Source organism: Castor canadensis, chromosome 19, assembly GCF_047511655.1.
Source record: "Castor canadensis chromosome 19, mCasCan1.hap1v2, whole genome shotgun sequence".
NCBI classification, from domain to species: Eukaryota; Metazoa; Chordata; class Mammalia; order Rodentia; family Castoridae; genus Castor; species Castor canadensis.
The window spans coordinates 7246432-7261762 of NC_133404.1; the positions used below are offsets into that span (position 1 = coordinate 7246432).

General features: G+C 39.6%; 1 protein-coding gene across 6 annotated transcripts in view; it reads left to right on the forward strand.

Annotated features, from left to right (window-relative positions):
- Scaper (S-phase cyclin A associated protein in the ER) overlaps nucleotides 1–15331 on the forward strand; it is a 477645-nt gene that overhangs the window by 360676 nt on the left and 101638 nt on the right. For all 6 annotated transcript variants that reach the window (XM_074061919.1, XM_074061920.1, XM_074061921.1 and 3 more), the window contains one exon: nucleotides 1532–1655. In XM_074061919.1, coding sequence (XP_073918020.1) covers nucleotides 1532–1655 — 124 coding nt within the window. The remainder of the gene's footprint in view (nucleotides 1–1531; nucleotides 1656–15331) is intronic.

Below are 15331 nucleotides of genomic sequence, written 5' to 3' on the forward strand. Positions count from 1 at the left end.
CACGGTCCTGAGGACTTTGCATCTGTTATCTCAATCCTCGTGACATCCATTTGAACCGATATTGTCCCTGTTTCATATATGAGAAAACAGATGCGCTACGGTGTTAAATTAGAAACTCGCTAAAATGTAAAGTGGTAGAAACTGGGGTTCTAACCTGTGGCTGTACTATAGTCAGTTTTCAGAAGCCTCTGATGATGTAAAGCAAGGTACAGCTCCAGGGAGCTCGATTAGATGGGCAGCAGTGGCTCCTTCGCCATCTCCTCCTGCTGAGGCCCATCAGCTCTGCGAGGACAGAACCTGTCTGACTTACCCACACAGCACAGGTCTGGATATCACAGCCCCTTAGATGCTCATTGAATGACTCAGTACTCACGTGATAGTTCCGAGACCTGTGGTTCTCAGCTCTGGCTGTGCATCAGAATCACCCAGAGAGGTTCTGAAACATTCAGATGTTGGAAATCCACCCCGTTCCCCAACTAGCATCACTGGGGGAGGAGCTTAGGCAAGTGTACGGTTTTTAAGATCTACAGGTATTTCTAATGCTCAGTTGAGTACAGAATCCCTCTCCAGAGCTGTGTTTCTAAGTTGAATGCACATTAGAATTACCTGCAGAGCCTGTTAAAACACAAATTGCATGAACGGACTTCCAAGGTCTCTGTTTACTAGTTCTGAAGCAGAACCTGACAATTTGTATCCCTTAGAAATTCCCAGGTAATACTGATGCTGCTCATCCCAGATCACACTTTAAGAAGTACCGTTCTGATTGTGAAGGACTAAGTCAAACACTTTCACATAGGACTTAATCAGGAGATTTAGTCAGACAGGCCAGAACAAACATGAATCACTCAGGCATTGCAGGTTTTAGGCACAGTCTTCAAAACACCATGAAGCTTGTTGCTTTAAACATTTCTTTGAACAATAGCATATCATTTTTAAGCCTCTAGAGAAAATTTTTTCCTTGATCAGTTGGACCTTGAACTGTTTGTGTCCCTGTTTAGTTTATACCCTCTAGAAAAGGTGTTCTCATCTGCCCAGACACCGAGTCCATGCCCACACCTCCTGCAGCCGTACTGGTGTGGTGCTCACTCCCCAGATCCATGCTGGCTTGCCCCATGGGGAAAGCCCCCTGTGTCTCCACACTTGGACTGTCCGTCTTCTGCCCTATCTGGACCAGCAGATCTGGCAACAAGAGTTCTGAAAGTCTTTTTTTCTGAATAATATCTGCAGGACCAAAGATTGGTTGATATCTAGTCTTAGATTGTTAAGAAATTACCAAACAGACAAGAAAATATGTTCCCATTGTCTGCAGATAATTGAAATTAATAGGAGCTGTTAGGTACTAATGAACAATGAGCTTTGGCCCATAGCTAGCCAATGGGCCTTGTGCCTAAACTCCAACTATTAGACTTGGGGTTTTGGAATAACTTCCATCCCACGCCTACTCCTTTTGTGCCAGTGATTTTATGTGTTTTAAATTGTTTGGAGAAGAGCTGCTCAGGTTTTACAGGTGGTGTTTTTCTCCTTCTGTTAGGTCTGTCTGCAGTGCAATCAATGTTTACAACCTCGCCTGTAATAACTGTTCAGAAAACTGCACCGATGTTCTGTTTAGTAACAAGATTACCTTCCTAATGGACCTCCTGATACACCAGCTGACGGTAGGTAATATTATTGCTTTGAGTTAGGAGCAGTGAAGGTTTGAGAAGTATTCCCTGTGGTCAAAACTAAAATGCTTTGGTTTGTTTGCTCTTCAGATTAAAAAAAAAAAAACAAAGATGATTAAGAGTATAAAATAGGGACTGACAGAGAATCCTCTTAATTATTTGAAAATTTTGTATTGGATTATAAGTTCCAAAATCTAATGGATAATAGACATGCAACCCTTCCCAAAACTCAAATTTACATGGTTAGACTTGGCTTTGGAATCAGATGGAGCCGATGGCAAACCTCTGAGCCACAGGAGGAGGTTATAAAGGGAGGAAAACCTCTCACCTCTCCCCAGCACAGGTGAAAAGGCCAGTTTCCAGAGGGCTTCGGGATGGGCATTCACATTTCCTTAAAAAATTAAAACCTACTCTGTCAGAAAAGAACAAACCTGCTGTACTCCCGAGATGGGAACAAGCAGCCGATTGTCAGCTTAAATTTTTCTTCAGTTCACAGATGTTGGAAGAGGTAAGCTCAGTGTAATGACTAGAGGTTCAGGTCTGTCAACCACATTCTTCAGAACAGAGCCCTGGGGCCAGAAGTTTCCTGGTGAAGTTTCTGAGCCCCTGAGGTATTGGCACAAAATCACTCTCAAGGTGCAAGTTTATAACACAGGAGATTTATTTCAGAACCGATTTACTTTTACCCAGTCACAGCTCTTCCCAAACTCTATACCCTCTGCTCCCTTTCTTCCCCTAGCCAGTTAATTTCTTCACGTTTTGCAGACCTTAACTGAGGCACAGCAGCGCCTTTTTCATGAAATCTTCCCCAACCTGACTCCCCAGTCTCAAGTTAAGAGCGCTTCTTACGTGATCCTAGACGTCACATCTCTCATAAAATTGATCACATGGAATTGCAGTTATTTTTTTTCCATTTTCCCCCATTAGCTCCAAAATTGATGAAAATAGCAGATAACTTTCACTTCTCCAGGATCCTAACTCAAGGCCTCCCAGTTGGTAGATTAGTACATCTAATCTGTACTATGAATGCACAAGTGAATAAATTCACTCTATACATCACAAGCTGAAACTCAGAAGGGTGATTATGAAGTCCTTATTGGCAGGCATGCTGCTAGTGAGAGCAGAATTGGAAGAGTGAAGAAAAGTACAGACCAGAACTGCTGGACAGTACGAGAGCTCTTGACAGTGATAACAGTGAGTTCTTAATCAGAGGCTAAATTATACATGGCCTTACTTACAAAAGAAGTCATTAAAATATGAGTAAAGCATTTCAGAAAAAATCTTCAAAAATAGGAAAAAAGGCTTTACGTTTGTTATTTGTCCTTATATCTCAGGTATTTTGACACATGTTGTGTCATTTAATTTTCAAAGCAATGTCATAAAGTCATTATTTCTCAGATAAAGAAACTTGAGTCCCTCTCCTAAGGCTACATCAGTGAAAGTAGATGTAAGTCACAAAGCCAAGAGTCAAGCCTAGATCTATCAAACCTAAATTGAAAGACCTCTGTAAAATACAATAACTGAATGATAACTTTTCAAAAATTACAATATCACGAAAAACAAAAGTAAGAAACTGTCACTGTATGGAGACGAAGGACACATAATAGGTAAATGTAACATGGGATCCTAAACCAAAAAAAAGAACATTGGGAGGAAGACTGAAAACTTAAGTAAGATCTGTAGAATAGTTTTATTGACACAATGTTAATTTATTCCTTTCAGAAACTGCACTGTGCTTTTGTAAGATGGTAGCAGTAGGGGACATGAGGTAAAGGGAACTCTACTACTTTTATAACAGTTGTTGATTTAAAATAAGAATGAAAGACAAAAGATGAAATTCCATGAAACACCATTGTATCCTGCATCATCTGAAAATCTACTCGGTGCAGCTTGTTCTGTCAGTGATGGAGAAGAGGCAGCGCTTTGAACAGAGCAGTGGCAAGGGGACCATGGCATTTGAGCTATGAGGGACCAGCAAGATGACTTTCGGGGTCTTCCTGCCTGGCTCTCCACTCTTTTTTTTTAACCTATTTTTGAGAGAAACCATATGCGATAGTTCATTTATTCTCTCACTTACGGTGATCAAGTGCCTACAATAAGAACAAGCATGTGGGTGATACATGGGGCTACTATATATGAAATACCGTAGACTGTGTAGCTTATAGACAACAGAAAATTTGCATCTCACAGTTCCGAGGCTAGAAGTCCAAGCTCAGGGTGCTCACATGACAAGGTTATTGTGTGTTGCACGCTCCTGGCTCCTTACTATGTTCTTCTGTGGCACAGGACAGCAAGACAGTTCTCTGACCTCTTCTTATAAGGGTACTCATCCACTCACAGGGGCTCCACCGGATGGCCAAGTTGCCTCCCAAAAGTCCCGCCTCCACACATCATCACTTTGGAGATGAAATTTCAACATTTGAATTTTGGAGGGAGACACAAGCATTCAGTCCATAGCATACATGGCAAATGGTGCAGAGTGCTGTGGGAGCACAGAGAAGGTGTTCAGTAATTCTCCCTGGCTCACCACGAAGGAGGGACATTTGAAGCAACTCTTGGCTCCTCATAATAGCTATCATTCATTAAGTGCCCGCTCTGTGCCAGGAGCTTGCTAAGTGCCTTGCCTCCCTCTTCTTTGAAAGCCTGAGTTTCCTTTGAATAATATCCCCTTGCTGTGACCTCAAGGTTTCCTGACATTCACAAAAGATTTTAATCTCTCAGTCAATGGATTTCACCACATTCCATGTTTATTCCGCTCTGTTAATTTCACTCAGTTTGGAGCTAGGATCCAGGGGCATTTGATTGTCAAACACCTTTTATCCCTCCTTTCCGTATACGTGGCACTTTCTGGTTTTCCAGTTCCTTTTAGGCTCTTTATTCTATAGCTGGCAGTCCGATTGTTGCTATGGCTGGATTTTATGGCAGTGAAAAGAAGAGGGTGTGTTCCCTGGCTTGAGGTGGCAGGTGATGGCAATTTTTGTTTCTGGAAATCACTTGAACCCATTTTAATTTTTCTTACTAACTGATTTTAATGTACATGTAACTGTAATATGGATCACTAACTTGTTAGTGCCTTTTAAATAAGGGATAAAAATAGTCCACAACACATCTTTTTTCTGAAGGAATAAAAATGCATAAAAGAAGCTAATTAATTGTGACCTGGTAGAACTTATAAATCACTTGGTCATCAGCCTTTCTGGTTCTTTCACAAACTCAGATGCTTTAGAAGACCTTTTTCTTCCAATACAGTTGCTTGAAATTTGTTTTAGCACTCTTCTGTTTCAATTCAGTTACCTCTTCAGGGTTACAGAGGTGAATTTAGCATGGTTCCTTCACTCTAGAAGCCCACAGTTGCATAGATTGCAGAGATTGCATATATAAAAACCAGACAAGCTGTGAGCATCCGTAACACCATCAGAGCCGCACACTAGACTAGCCCAGGCAACCTAGAAGAGGGCCAGCAGTGAATGAATGAACACATTCTACCTTGGGGAGCTAGGGGGCTTTTGAGAAGTTGGGTTCGATTTTGCCAGAATATGAATGGAACTTCTGCAGTTCTGAGTATATAATTTTCACAAAATCAAAATCAGCATTTATGACACAATGAACATACATGCTTTTTCTTACAGTGTAAATGCAAAGTAGGATTTTTAGAATAAGCTCTTAGGGAACTTATTTAGAGCCCTGCAAAGCCAGTTCATTTCGACATGTTTCCCCTAGGAATGGAAGTAAACATCAGCATATTATCTTCCATGAAGTGGGAAATATTTAAAATACATTCAAGCATATTTCTTCCTTCATAAGTAACTAAGCATCTTCTCAGCTCAGTCATTCCAGGCACACAACAGTGGACCTGGTGCCTCAAGATGACTCCTTAAGGAGACCATACATATACACTGTACATTAATAAACAGACCAAAAGAGCAAAAATGACAGACCAGGAAGCCCCAGACCTCATTCCCCCACAGAGACACTGACTTAACAGTATGCTGGCCAGTGTTTCTTTATGAGAAGTCCAGAAACCAGTTAAGAAGCTGCAGTACTCCAGGCAAGCTCACATCCAAGAACAACTACATTGAAACAGGTAAGAGCGCTTTCATTTTACCTGGGATTACCCCTCCCCAAGCCAGCACAGATTCGTGCCAGGATGAATGCCTCTCCAGATAAGGAGAGAACAGTAGGACGTGTGTCCAATGTTTCAGCTTTTTGGAAGGCTAGGGGCAGTATTTATTTCTGTCTTCCCTAAGCCATAACTCTGGCAGAACCAGCATAGTTTGGATGCCTGGTGGCCACTGAATCCAAACAACAACAGGGACAGCTTCCTGCAGCACCAAAGTCCTACGGTACCATAGAAACCAGTACAACTTGGCACAATTAGGAAAAGCCCTTCAGTTCTCAGCTTCTCCCTCAGGAGGAAGGAAGAAGAGTGGAATCATGTGTTCAGTGTTCTAGCTTTTTAGTGGGCCACCTGATAGATGGCTGTCTATCACAGCTATGCTCCCAGGAGGCCACCTACTTTGGACTGAGAGCAAGAGAGCAGAGAGACTTGCTCCTGTAGAACCAGAGAATGTATAGGACTATACACAGACACCAGAGGGAGTAAAAGATTATGAACTCCTGGAGTCTCTACTCCCTTTCCTGCATGGGGGCAGGAAATGTTTCTCTCTTTTTCTCCCCCCCACCTTATCTATACTTTATCCTGTTATACTAAAATAAATCCTTGCTAAAACTTTAAAAGACAGAGAGAGAGAGAGAGATTATGACCTCCTAAACAGAAAACAGCAGTCCTCTTCCTAAGAAAGGGCACATAAGACCCAGAGAGGTCGCATCCCCAAAAAAAGGTTTCTGAGCCCCCTAGAAACTATCCAGGCTGATTGGTGAGGGTCTTCTCCCATAAGAAGGTAGTCTCTAAAGACTGAGAGAGATGGCTGTTTTCTCAAGGGCACAGATCCTATCAAAAGTTACAAATTGGCTGAAGATGTGGCTCAAGTGGTAGAGCGTCTTCCTAGCAAGTGTGAGACCCTGAGTTCAAGTCCCAACACTTCAAAGGAAGCAAACAAAAAAACTGTAGAATAGCAGAGAAACAAGGAAACATGGCCCAAACAAAGGAACAAACTATATCTCTATTGACCAGTCCTAAAGAATTAGAGGAGCATGAATTACCTGACAAAGAACTTTTTTAAAAACTGTCATAAATATGCTCTATGAGTAAAACCAAAAGCATCACATGAGAAAAACAAGAATATCAGCATTATAGAAAATACTTTAAAAGGACCAAACAAATTTGGGAACTGAAGAGTGTAACAACTGCATTGAAAAATTCAGCAAAGAGGATTCAGCGACAGACTCCCATCAAGCAGAAAAAGACTCGGAGAGTTCAAAGACAGGTCATTTGCAATTATCTACTGAGAAGAATAAAAAGAAAAAAAATAGTTAAAAACCTAAAAGACTTATGGGATATTATCAAGCTGACCAATGTATGTATTATGTAAGTTCCAGAAGAAGAAAAGAAAGGTAGAAAGTTTACTTAATAAGGAAATCATGGCCAAAAAATTCCCAAATGGTGGTAAAGTAGATAGACACCCAGTTTTAAGAAGCTCAAAGGATCCTAAATAAGATAAAAAAAAAAACAACTCGAAGAAATACACACTTTAATGAATTGTCAAATACACAAAGAAAGTTAAAAAGCAGCAAGAAACTTGGTAAGTACAAGGAGCACACATAAAACTGTCAGTTAAAGACTCAGCAGAAACCCAGCCAGAAGTAGATGAAGTGATCATGCAAAGTGCTATTGACTGGTCTTTAACAAGGTTGCCAAGGAGGAAGGATGTAGTCTTCAACAAGTGTTGGGAAAACTGGATAGCCACATGCAACAGAATGAAATCGGACCCTCTTATACCATATGTAAAAATCAACCTGGATTAAATAGTTAAATGTACAAACTATAAAACTTTTAAATGAAAGTGGGGGAAGCCTTCATAGAATTGATTTTGGCAATAACTTCTTGTGTATTATACCCAAAGCCCAGGCCACAAAAGCAAAAATAGATAAAGGAGACTACATTAAACTAAAAAGCTTTTGGACAGCAAGGGATTAGTATCCAGAATACATAAAGAGCTCAAGAAATTAAACAGCAAAAGAACAAACAATCCAAGAACAAATTGTTCACAAAAGAAGAAGTACAAATAGCTGATAAATATATGAAGAAATGTTCAACACCTTTAGCCTTCATGGCTTATGGAAATGAAAGTCAAATGGCATTGAGATTCCAACTCACCCTAGTCAAATCACAACTATTGGTGAGGATGTGGGGAAAGAAGAACCCTGATACACTGCTGGTGGGAATGTAAATTAGTGCAGCCACTGTAGAAATCAGTGTGCAGGTTCCTCAAAAACCAAAAACTAGAATTACCCTGTAATCCTGCTATGCCACTCCTGGACATATATCTAAGGGAATGTAAGTCAACATAAAATAGAGACACCTGCGCACCCATGTTTATTTCAGCAGTATTCACAATAGTCAAGCTATGGAACCAGTCTAGGTGCCCACCAACCAATGAATGGTAAAGAAAATGGTGTATCTACATAATGGAGCATATTATTCAGCAATAAAGACAATGAAATCATGTCATTTGCAGGAAAATGGATGGAACAGGAAATCATGTTGGGTGAAATAAGCAGACTCAGAAAGACAAACATCACATTTCCTCTCATGTGAAATCTTGGCCTTACAAAGAGAGTGACAAGAGTGTAAAACAGGGACTGTTTGGGAGTGTGACAAGAAGGAGCAGGAAGTGTGAAAGGAGAAGGTGAAGGGGGGTAAATGTGATCAAAGTACATTATATGCATGAATGAAAATAGCATTAATTAAGACCATTAAAAATGTACAAATAAAAAGAGGGTAGATATAAGAAGAGAAATAGAGGTGAATATGATCAAAGTACATTATGTGCATTTACATAAATATCACAACAAAACCCCTTTGTACAGTTAACACATAAAAAAGAATTATTATATAGAATAAAATATGTAAAAGTAAATTTTTTAAAAAGAACATAGTTGGGCATGGAGGCTCATTGCTGTAATCCCAGCTACTTGGGAGGCAGATATCAGGAAGATCACACTTCAAGACTAACCCAGGCAAAAAGTGAGAGACCCCCATTTCAACAAACAAGCCAGGCATGATGGTACATGCTTGTAATCCCAACTAAGCAGAAGGCAAAAATTGGAGGAGTGATGTCAAGAGTCCTGCCCACATAAAAATACAAGACTATCTAAGGAAGCTAGTAGCTTACACTTGTAATCCTAGCTACCTGGGAGGCTGAGGCCAGGATAATTGCAGTTTAAGACCACCCCAGGCAAAAAGTTTGCAAGACCTCATTTCAACCAATAGTTGAGTGTAGTGGTGTATGCCTATCATAACAAGCTATCTGGGAGGCTGAGATCTGGAAGATCATGGTTCCAAGCCAACCTGAGGGGGAAGGGACAGAAGGAAAAAGAAAATAATTAACAGAGTGAGAAGACAACCCAGAGAAGAGCAGAAAATATTTGCAAACCATATGTCTGATAAGGAGTGCTGTGCAGTCTGCAAAAAACTGAAACTAGATCCATGTTTATCACCCTATACCAGTATTAACTGAAAATGGATCAAGGACCTTAATATCAGACCCCAAACTCTAAAGTTGGTACAGGAAAGAGTAGGAAATACTCTGGAATTAATAGGTATAGGCAAGAACTTTCTCAGTGGAACCCCAGCAGCACAGCAACTAAGAGATAACACAGATAAATGGGACTTCATAAAACTAAAAAGCTTCTGCTCAACAAAAGAAATGGTCTCTAAACTGAAGAGAACACCCACAGAGTGGGAGAAAATATTTGCCAGCTACACATCAGACAAAGGACTGATAACCAGAATATATAGGGAACTTAAAAAACTAAATTCTCCCAAAATTAATGAACCAATAAAGAAATGGGCAAGTGAACTAAACGGAACTTTCTCAAAAGAAGAAATTCAAATGGCCAAAAAGCACATGAAAAAATGCTCACCATCTCTAGCAGTAAAGGAAATGCAAATTAAAAACACACTAAGATTCCACCTCACCCCTGTTAGAATAGCCATCATCAGCAACACCACCAACAACAGGTGTTGGGGAGGATGCGGGGGGGGGGGGGGGGGAAGGAACCCTCTTACACTGCGGGTGGGAATGTAAACTAGTACAACCACTCTGGAAAAAAATTTGGAGGCTACTTAAAAAGCTAGACATTTGATCCAGCAATACCACTCTTGGGGATATACCCAAAAGACTGTGACACAGGTTACTCCAGAGGCACCTGCACACCCATGTTTATTGCGGTACTATTCACAATAGCCAAGTTATGGAAACAGCCAAGATGCCCCACCACTGATGAATGGATTAAGAAAATGTGGTATTTATGCACAATGGAATTTTATACAGCCATGAAGAAGAATGAAATGTTATCATTCACTGGTAAATGGATGAAACTGGAGAACATTATTCTGAGTGAAGTTAGCCTGGCCCAAAAGACCAAAAATCGTACCAAGGGCAAACACAACAAGGGACTTGGACTTTGATCGCATGATAAAGCGAGAGCACACAAGAAAGGTATGAGGATAGGTAAGACACCCAAAAAACTAGATAGCATTTGTTGCCCTCGATGCAGAGAAACTAAAGCAGATACTTTAAAGCAACTGAGGCCAATAGGAGAAGGGGACCAGGAACTAGAGAAAAGGTTAGTTTGAGAAGAATTAACTTAGAAGGTAACACACATGTACAGGAAATCAATGCACATCAACTCCCTGTATAGTTATCCTTATCTCAACTAGCAAAAACCCTTGGTCCTTCCTATTATTGCTTATATTCTCTCTTCAACAAAATTAGATATAAGGGCAGAATAGTTTCTGCTTGGTAGCGAGGGGTAAGGGGGAGTAAGGGAGGGAGCGGGGGTGGCGTGGGAAGTAAGGGAGGGGGATGGGGGGAGAAATGACCCAAACATTGTATGCACATATGAATAAAATAAACATAAAAATAAATAAAATAAATAAGGAGTGCTGTGGTCTTCCCATAAAACATATGTAGAAATTTAATCATCCAGTATGATAGAATTGGGAGGAGAAGGGACTTATGGAAGTGATTAGATCTTGATGGGGGAGCCCTCATGAGAATGATCCTTTTAAAAGAGGGCCCAGATAGCTGCTTTGTCCCTTCACCATGTGAGGACACAGCTAATTGGAACAATCTATAAGCCATAAAATGAACTCTCACCAGATATGGAGGCTACTGGTACCTTGAGTGTGGATATATCAGCCTCCTGAACTATGAGAAATGAATTTCCACTGTTTATTATTTCCCTGGTTTATAGTATTTTGCTATAGCAGCTCAAACAGACTAAGACAGGAGTAAATATCCAAAATATATAAGGAACTACTACTCAATAGCAAAGTGTACCTAAATGATCAGCTTAAAAGCAGGAGTTGAATAGTCATTTCTCCAAAGAAGGTATACAACTGGACAAGTGGTCTATAAAAAGATAATGAAAATCACTAATCATCAGAGAAATGCAAATCAAAGCCATCATGAAAGATCATGTCACACCATGATCTTTACTTTCAATAACTATTTTAAGATAGTAATCGTTGGTGAAAATGTGAAAAAATCGGAACGCTTCTGCACCATTGGTAGGAATATGTAAAACTGTAGCCACTAGCATGGAAACTAGCATGGAGGTTCAAAAATTAAGAATAGAGCTACCATACAATCAGACAGCCCCACTTGGGGGTATTTATACGAAAGAACTGAAGTTCGGATCTTGAATGGATATCTGCACTACTGTGTTCACTGCAGCATAATCATGATAACTTAGATGTCCATCAGTGGATGAGTGGATTAAAAAAGCATAGTAGATACAAACAAATGCATATAACTAAGCCTTAAAAGTAATGAAATCCTGTTGTGTGTTCCAACATGAGTGAACCTTGACATTATGCTAGGTGAGTAAGCGAATCACAAAAGCAGAAATATTGCATGATTCCACTCATACTAAAGTATCTAATAATTAACAGAAAGTAGAATGATGGGTTTTTAGTCACGAAAGAGGAAACATTTCTGGAGATTTTTCCAAACATTGGGCATGTAGTTAACAATATTGTAACATACACTTAAAATTAGTAAGAAGCTAATTTATGTTATGTGTTTTATACCATTTAAAAGATCAGTGAAAGTACTACTGAATGCCATGAAAATAAATTGTTAGGCTTTTAATATTGGTCAAGACCTAAAAAGCCCAATATTCTGGTGAGCAGATTGAGATGTGGTAGAACAGGACCTGGACACAGCTCCTGAGTCCCTGCTAAGACTTCCCTTTTTGTCAGCTGTGCCTCACTTTATTCGTAAACAAGTGGAACATAGCAAAGTTTCTGTGACTTTGATTTTGTTCATGTTTAATGTTGTCACATGGGTAGGATATAGTGAAGAAGCACTTAATTAAAAGATTTATAATTTCTTGTGTCTTAAAAGGCATTAAATATTTGATTAGCAATCTTATTTTTAATTTATAGTGGCCTGTTCTGTATGAAATATTTAAAGAATATGCTGATAAATCGTACGTATATGTTTTCTGGAGCCACGGAGGTTGTTAATTGAAAAGTGATGTACAAACCTTAAATAATTGATACGATACTGTTGAATCAAAGAGGCTGTTGTTGAGCTCTTCAGAAGGTGACAAGGAAGCCCTAGATGCAAACAAAGGAAATCCAAGTGCAACTACAGAAAGGAGATTGTTTTTCACTTAGCTATATCAGAGGCATCCAGGTGCCTGTTTGATTTTCATTATGGCCGCAAGGCCTGGAACTCTCCATTCACCACATTCTTTTCTTTATATAAGCAGCCAGAACATGGAGTCATGGTTAATTACATGAGAGCAGAGATCCTTCAGCACTGCAGGTGACAGTACTCTTTCTGGCACCAGTCACCTCTTGTTTCCTTCTTTCTTCACTATGTGGCACTTGCTTAGCCTGTCCTTTTCCTTTATCAAAAATATGAACTCTGTTTATTTCACCAAGCCATATGTCTTGTTGGCATAGAGAATTTCAGAACTGGAAAGGAGATCGTAATGGTTTGTGGTGTGTGGTCAGGTTTAGTGTACATGTTTTACAGAGGAGGACTGTGAACCTCAAAAGAGAAGCTAGATGAGAGGTGTGCAGTGGGGTGCTTGCTAAAGTTCCATAGCTCTTTAACAGAATAATTGGGATGCAAATTCAGATCCCTAAATTCATGCCTAGCCTTCTTTCTACTAAATGATTTGCTGCCCAACTAATTTAAATTTGGTGAGAACAGTTAAAAGATGCTGTGACTGGTGTGGAGCCTTACTCTCAACACTGCGTTCAGAATTCAACTAGGAAAGGAATATGGGTGCAGTCATAACTCCAGTGGCCCTTCCAATGCCATCACAAAGTGGCATCCTCATCATTATCATCAGCACCTAAACTCACTGACTGACTATTTGAGAGAGAAACTGACACTGCTATCATAGACTTCATCAACCCTGCTTCCAAATACTGATAGGTAAAGCAAATAAAATTATTAAAGATGTAAAAAGTTTGAAAAAACCTGGTTTAATGCACATAGATAAAAATCCTATGCACCACATTAGAGAATATGCATTCTTTGTAAGCATACACAAAAAATTCAGAAGAACTAGCTATGCAATAGGCCATAAAGCAACTCATACCAAATTTGAAAGGAGCTGTGTCATAGAAGATAATCCAGTTGTACCTCAGGTATGGCTGAATAAGTTCCTACTGGACTGCTGCTTCTGCAGGTAACGAATAGAAATGCATGGTAGAGTGTATAAAAACAAATAGCCAGAGACACCAGGAGCCAGGAAAACACAGATTCTGATATCTTCCAGGTAGACTCTTGGAAGGATGGAATAATTTTGAGTGAGATTCCTGGTTTTGTGACTTTTAGCCTGAGGATAAGCTAGTTAGTGCCACCTGGAGTTACTAGAACTCTAATAAAAGATCCCTAATCTTCCTGAAGAACAGACAGATTTCAAGGCAGAAATAGCTGCAAGAATGTGAGGAGGATATTGACAAGGAGAGAGCTAGCTAAGGGGGATCCCCTAATTATTTATAAATACCTGAATGACCCTACAAAAATGGAGTGAGATTTGAGCTGCTATCCATGAATAGGTTAGCAGCTATCTTGAGTCCAAAGTCGGTTGCCTGCTTTTATAAAAGAAAGCAACAGTTGCCAGAGAAATATAACATAATCCAAATTCTCTACAGTATAACATCCTCAGTGACCAGGAATGTTCAATGTACGATGAAAGAGAAAATGAGACCTGTTCATGAGAGTCAAGACGTGAAAAAAAAGAAAAAAAGAGTCAAGACAATTGGACTGGAGGGAGTGGCTCATGAGGTAGAGTACCTTCCTAGCAAGCGCGAGGCCCTTGGCTACCCTGTACCACAAAAAAAGAAACTTTGAAAGAGTTAAAGACCATGAATGGAGACCAATTGTCATCTTAGGGTTGACATAGGTGTTAGAATTAGCAAGCAAGGATTTTAAACAACTATTGTGACTGAGATTAATGACATGACGGAAAATTTGCTGGTAATGGTAGATAAGAAAAAGAAGAAACAAAGAACCAAAAGGAAATTCTAGCACTGGAAAGTACAATAACTGAAATAGAAAATTCCCTGTATGAATTAATGAGAAAGATTGGGGAAAAACAGAAAAGTCACCATGAGATAAATACCAATATTGTAGGAGAGAGTTCACCAAGTTATCAGTGCTGGCATCCCAGGGACAGGACCAGCACCTATGCTCTCTGGCATTACACACATAGAAATTCACAATAACACTTCATAATAGTCTACCAAAAATGAATAATCCTCACCTAAATATGAGAAATCATGAGACAAATCCAAACTGAGGAACATTCTACAAAATGACCAAAACTATTCAAAATACAAAGACTGAACAACTCACAGAGGGGACCACGGGGTGTGACAACTAAATACAGTGTGGAGTGCTGGATTGGATCCTGGGGGTGGGGGGGGGCGGCACAGAGAGAGATAAATTAATTATTTTAAAGTCTGTAGCATAGTTAATTTAATGTTAATTTTAATGTTAATTTTCTGGGATTGGTAATGGTGCTGTAGTCACGTAGGCTGTTAACATGATGAAACCTGGGAGAAGTCTAGAATTATTTCCCCAAAAAAAGGATAAATTTTAAAACAACTAATTCACAAGATGAGTTTAATAGAGTGGAGATGACAGAGGAAAGGGCCACTGAAGTTAATCAGTAGGCATCTCGTCTGCAGAACAGAAAGAATTTTTTTTTAAGGAACAGGGCCACGGGAAATTGTGAGACATCATCAAACAGTGTAACATATGCATCACAGAATATCCAAATGGGAAACAAAGACAAAGTGAGGCACAAGGTTTGTTTTTTGTTGCTGTTGTTGTTGTTGTTTTGAAAAGGTAATCCCTAAGGGGATAAATGTATATATATATATATATATATGTACACACACACACATTTAAATACACATATTGATCAAGGGTAGAGCACTTGCCTCGCATTCATGATGTCCTAGGTTCAATCCCCTCTACTTAAAAAACTAATTTTTTTTCAGATTTGACAAG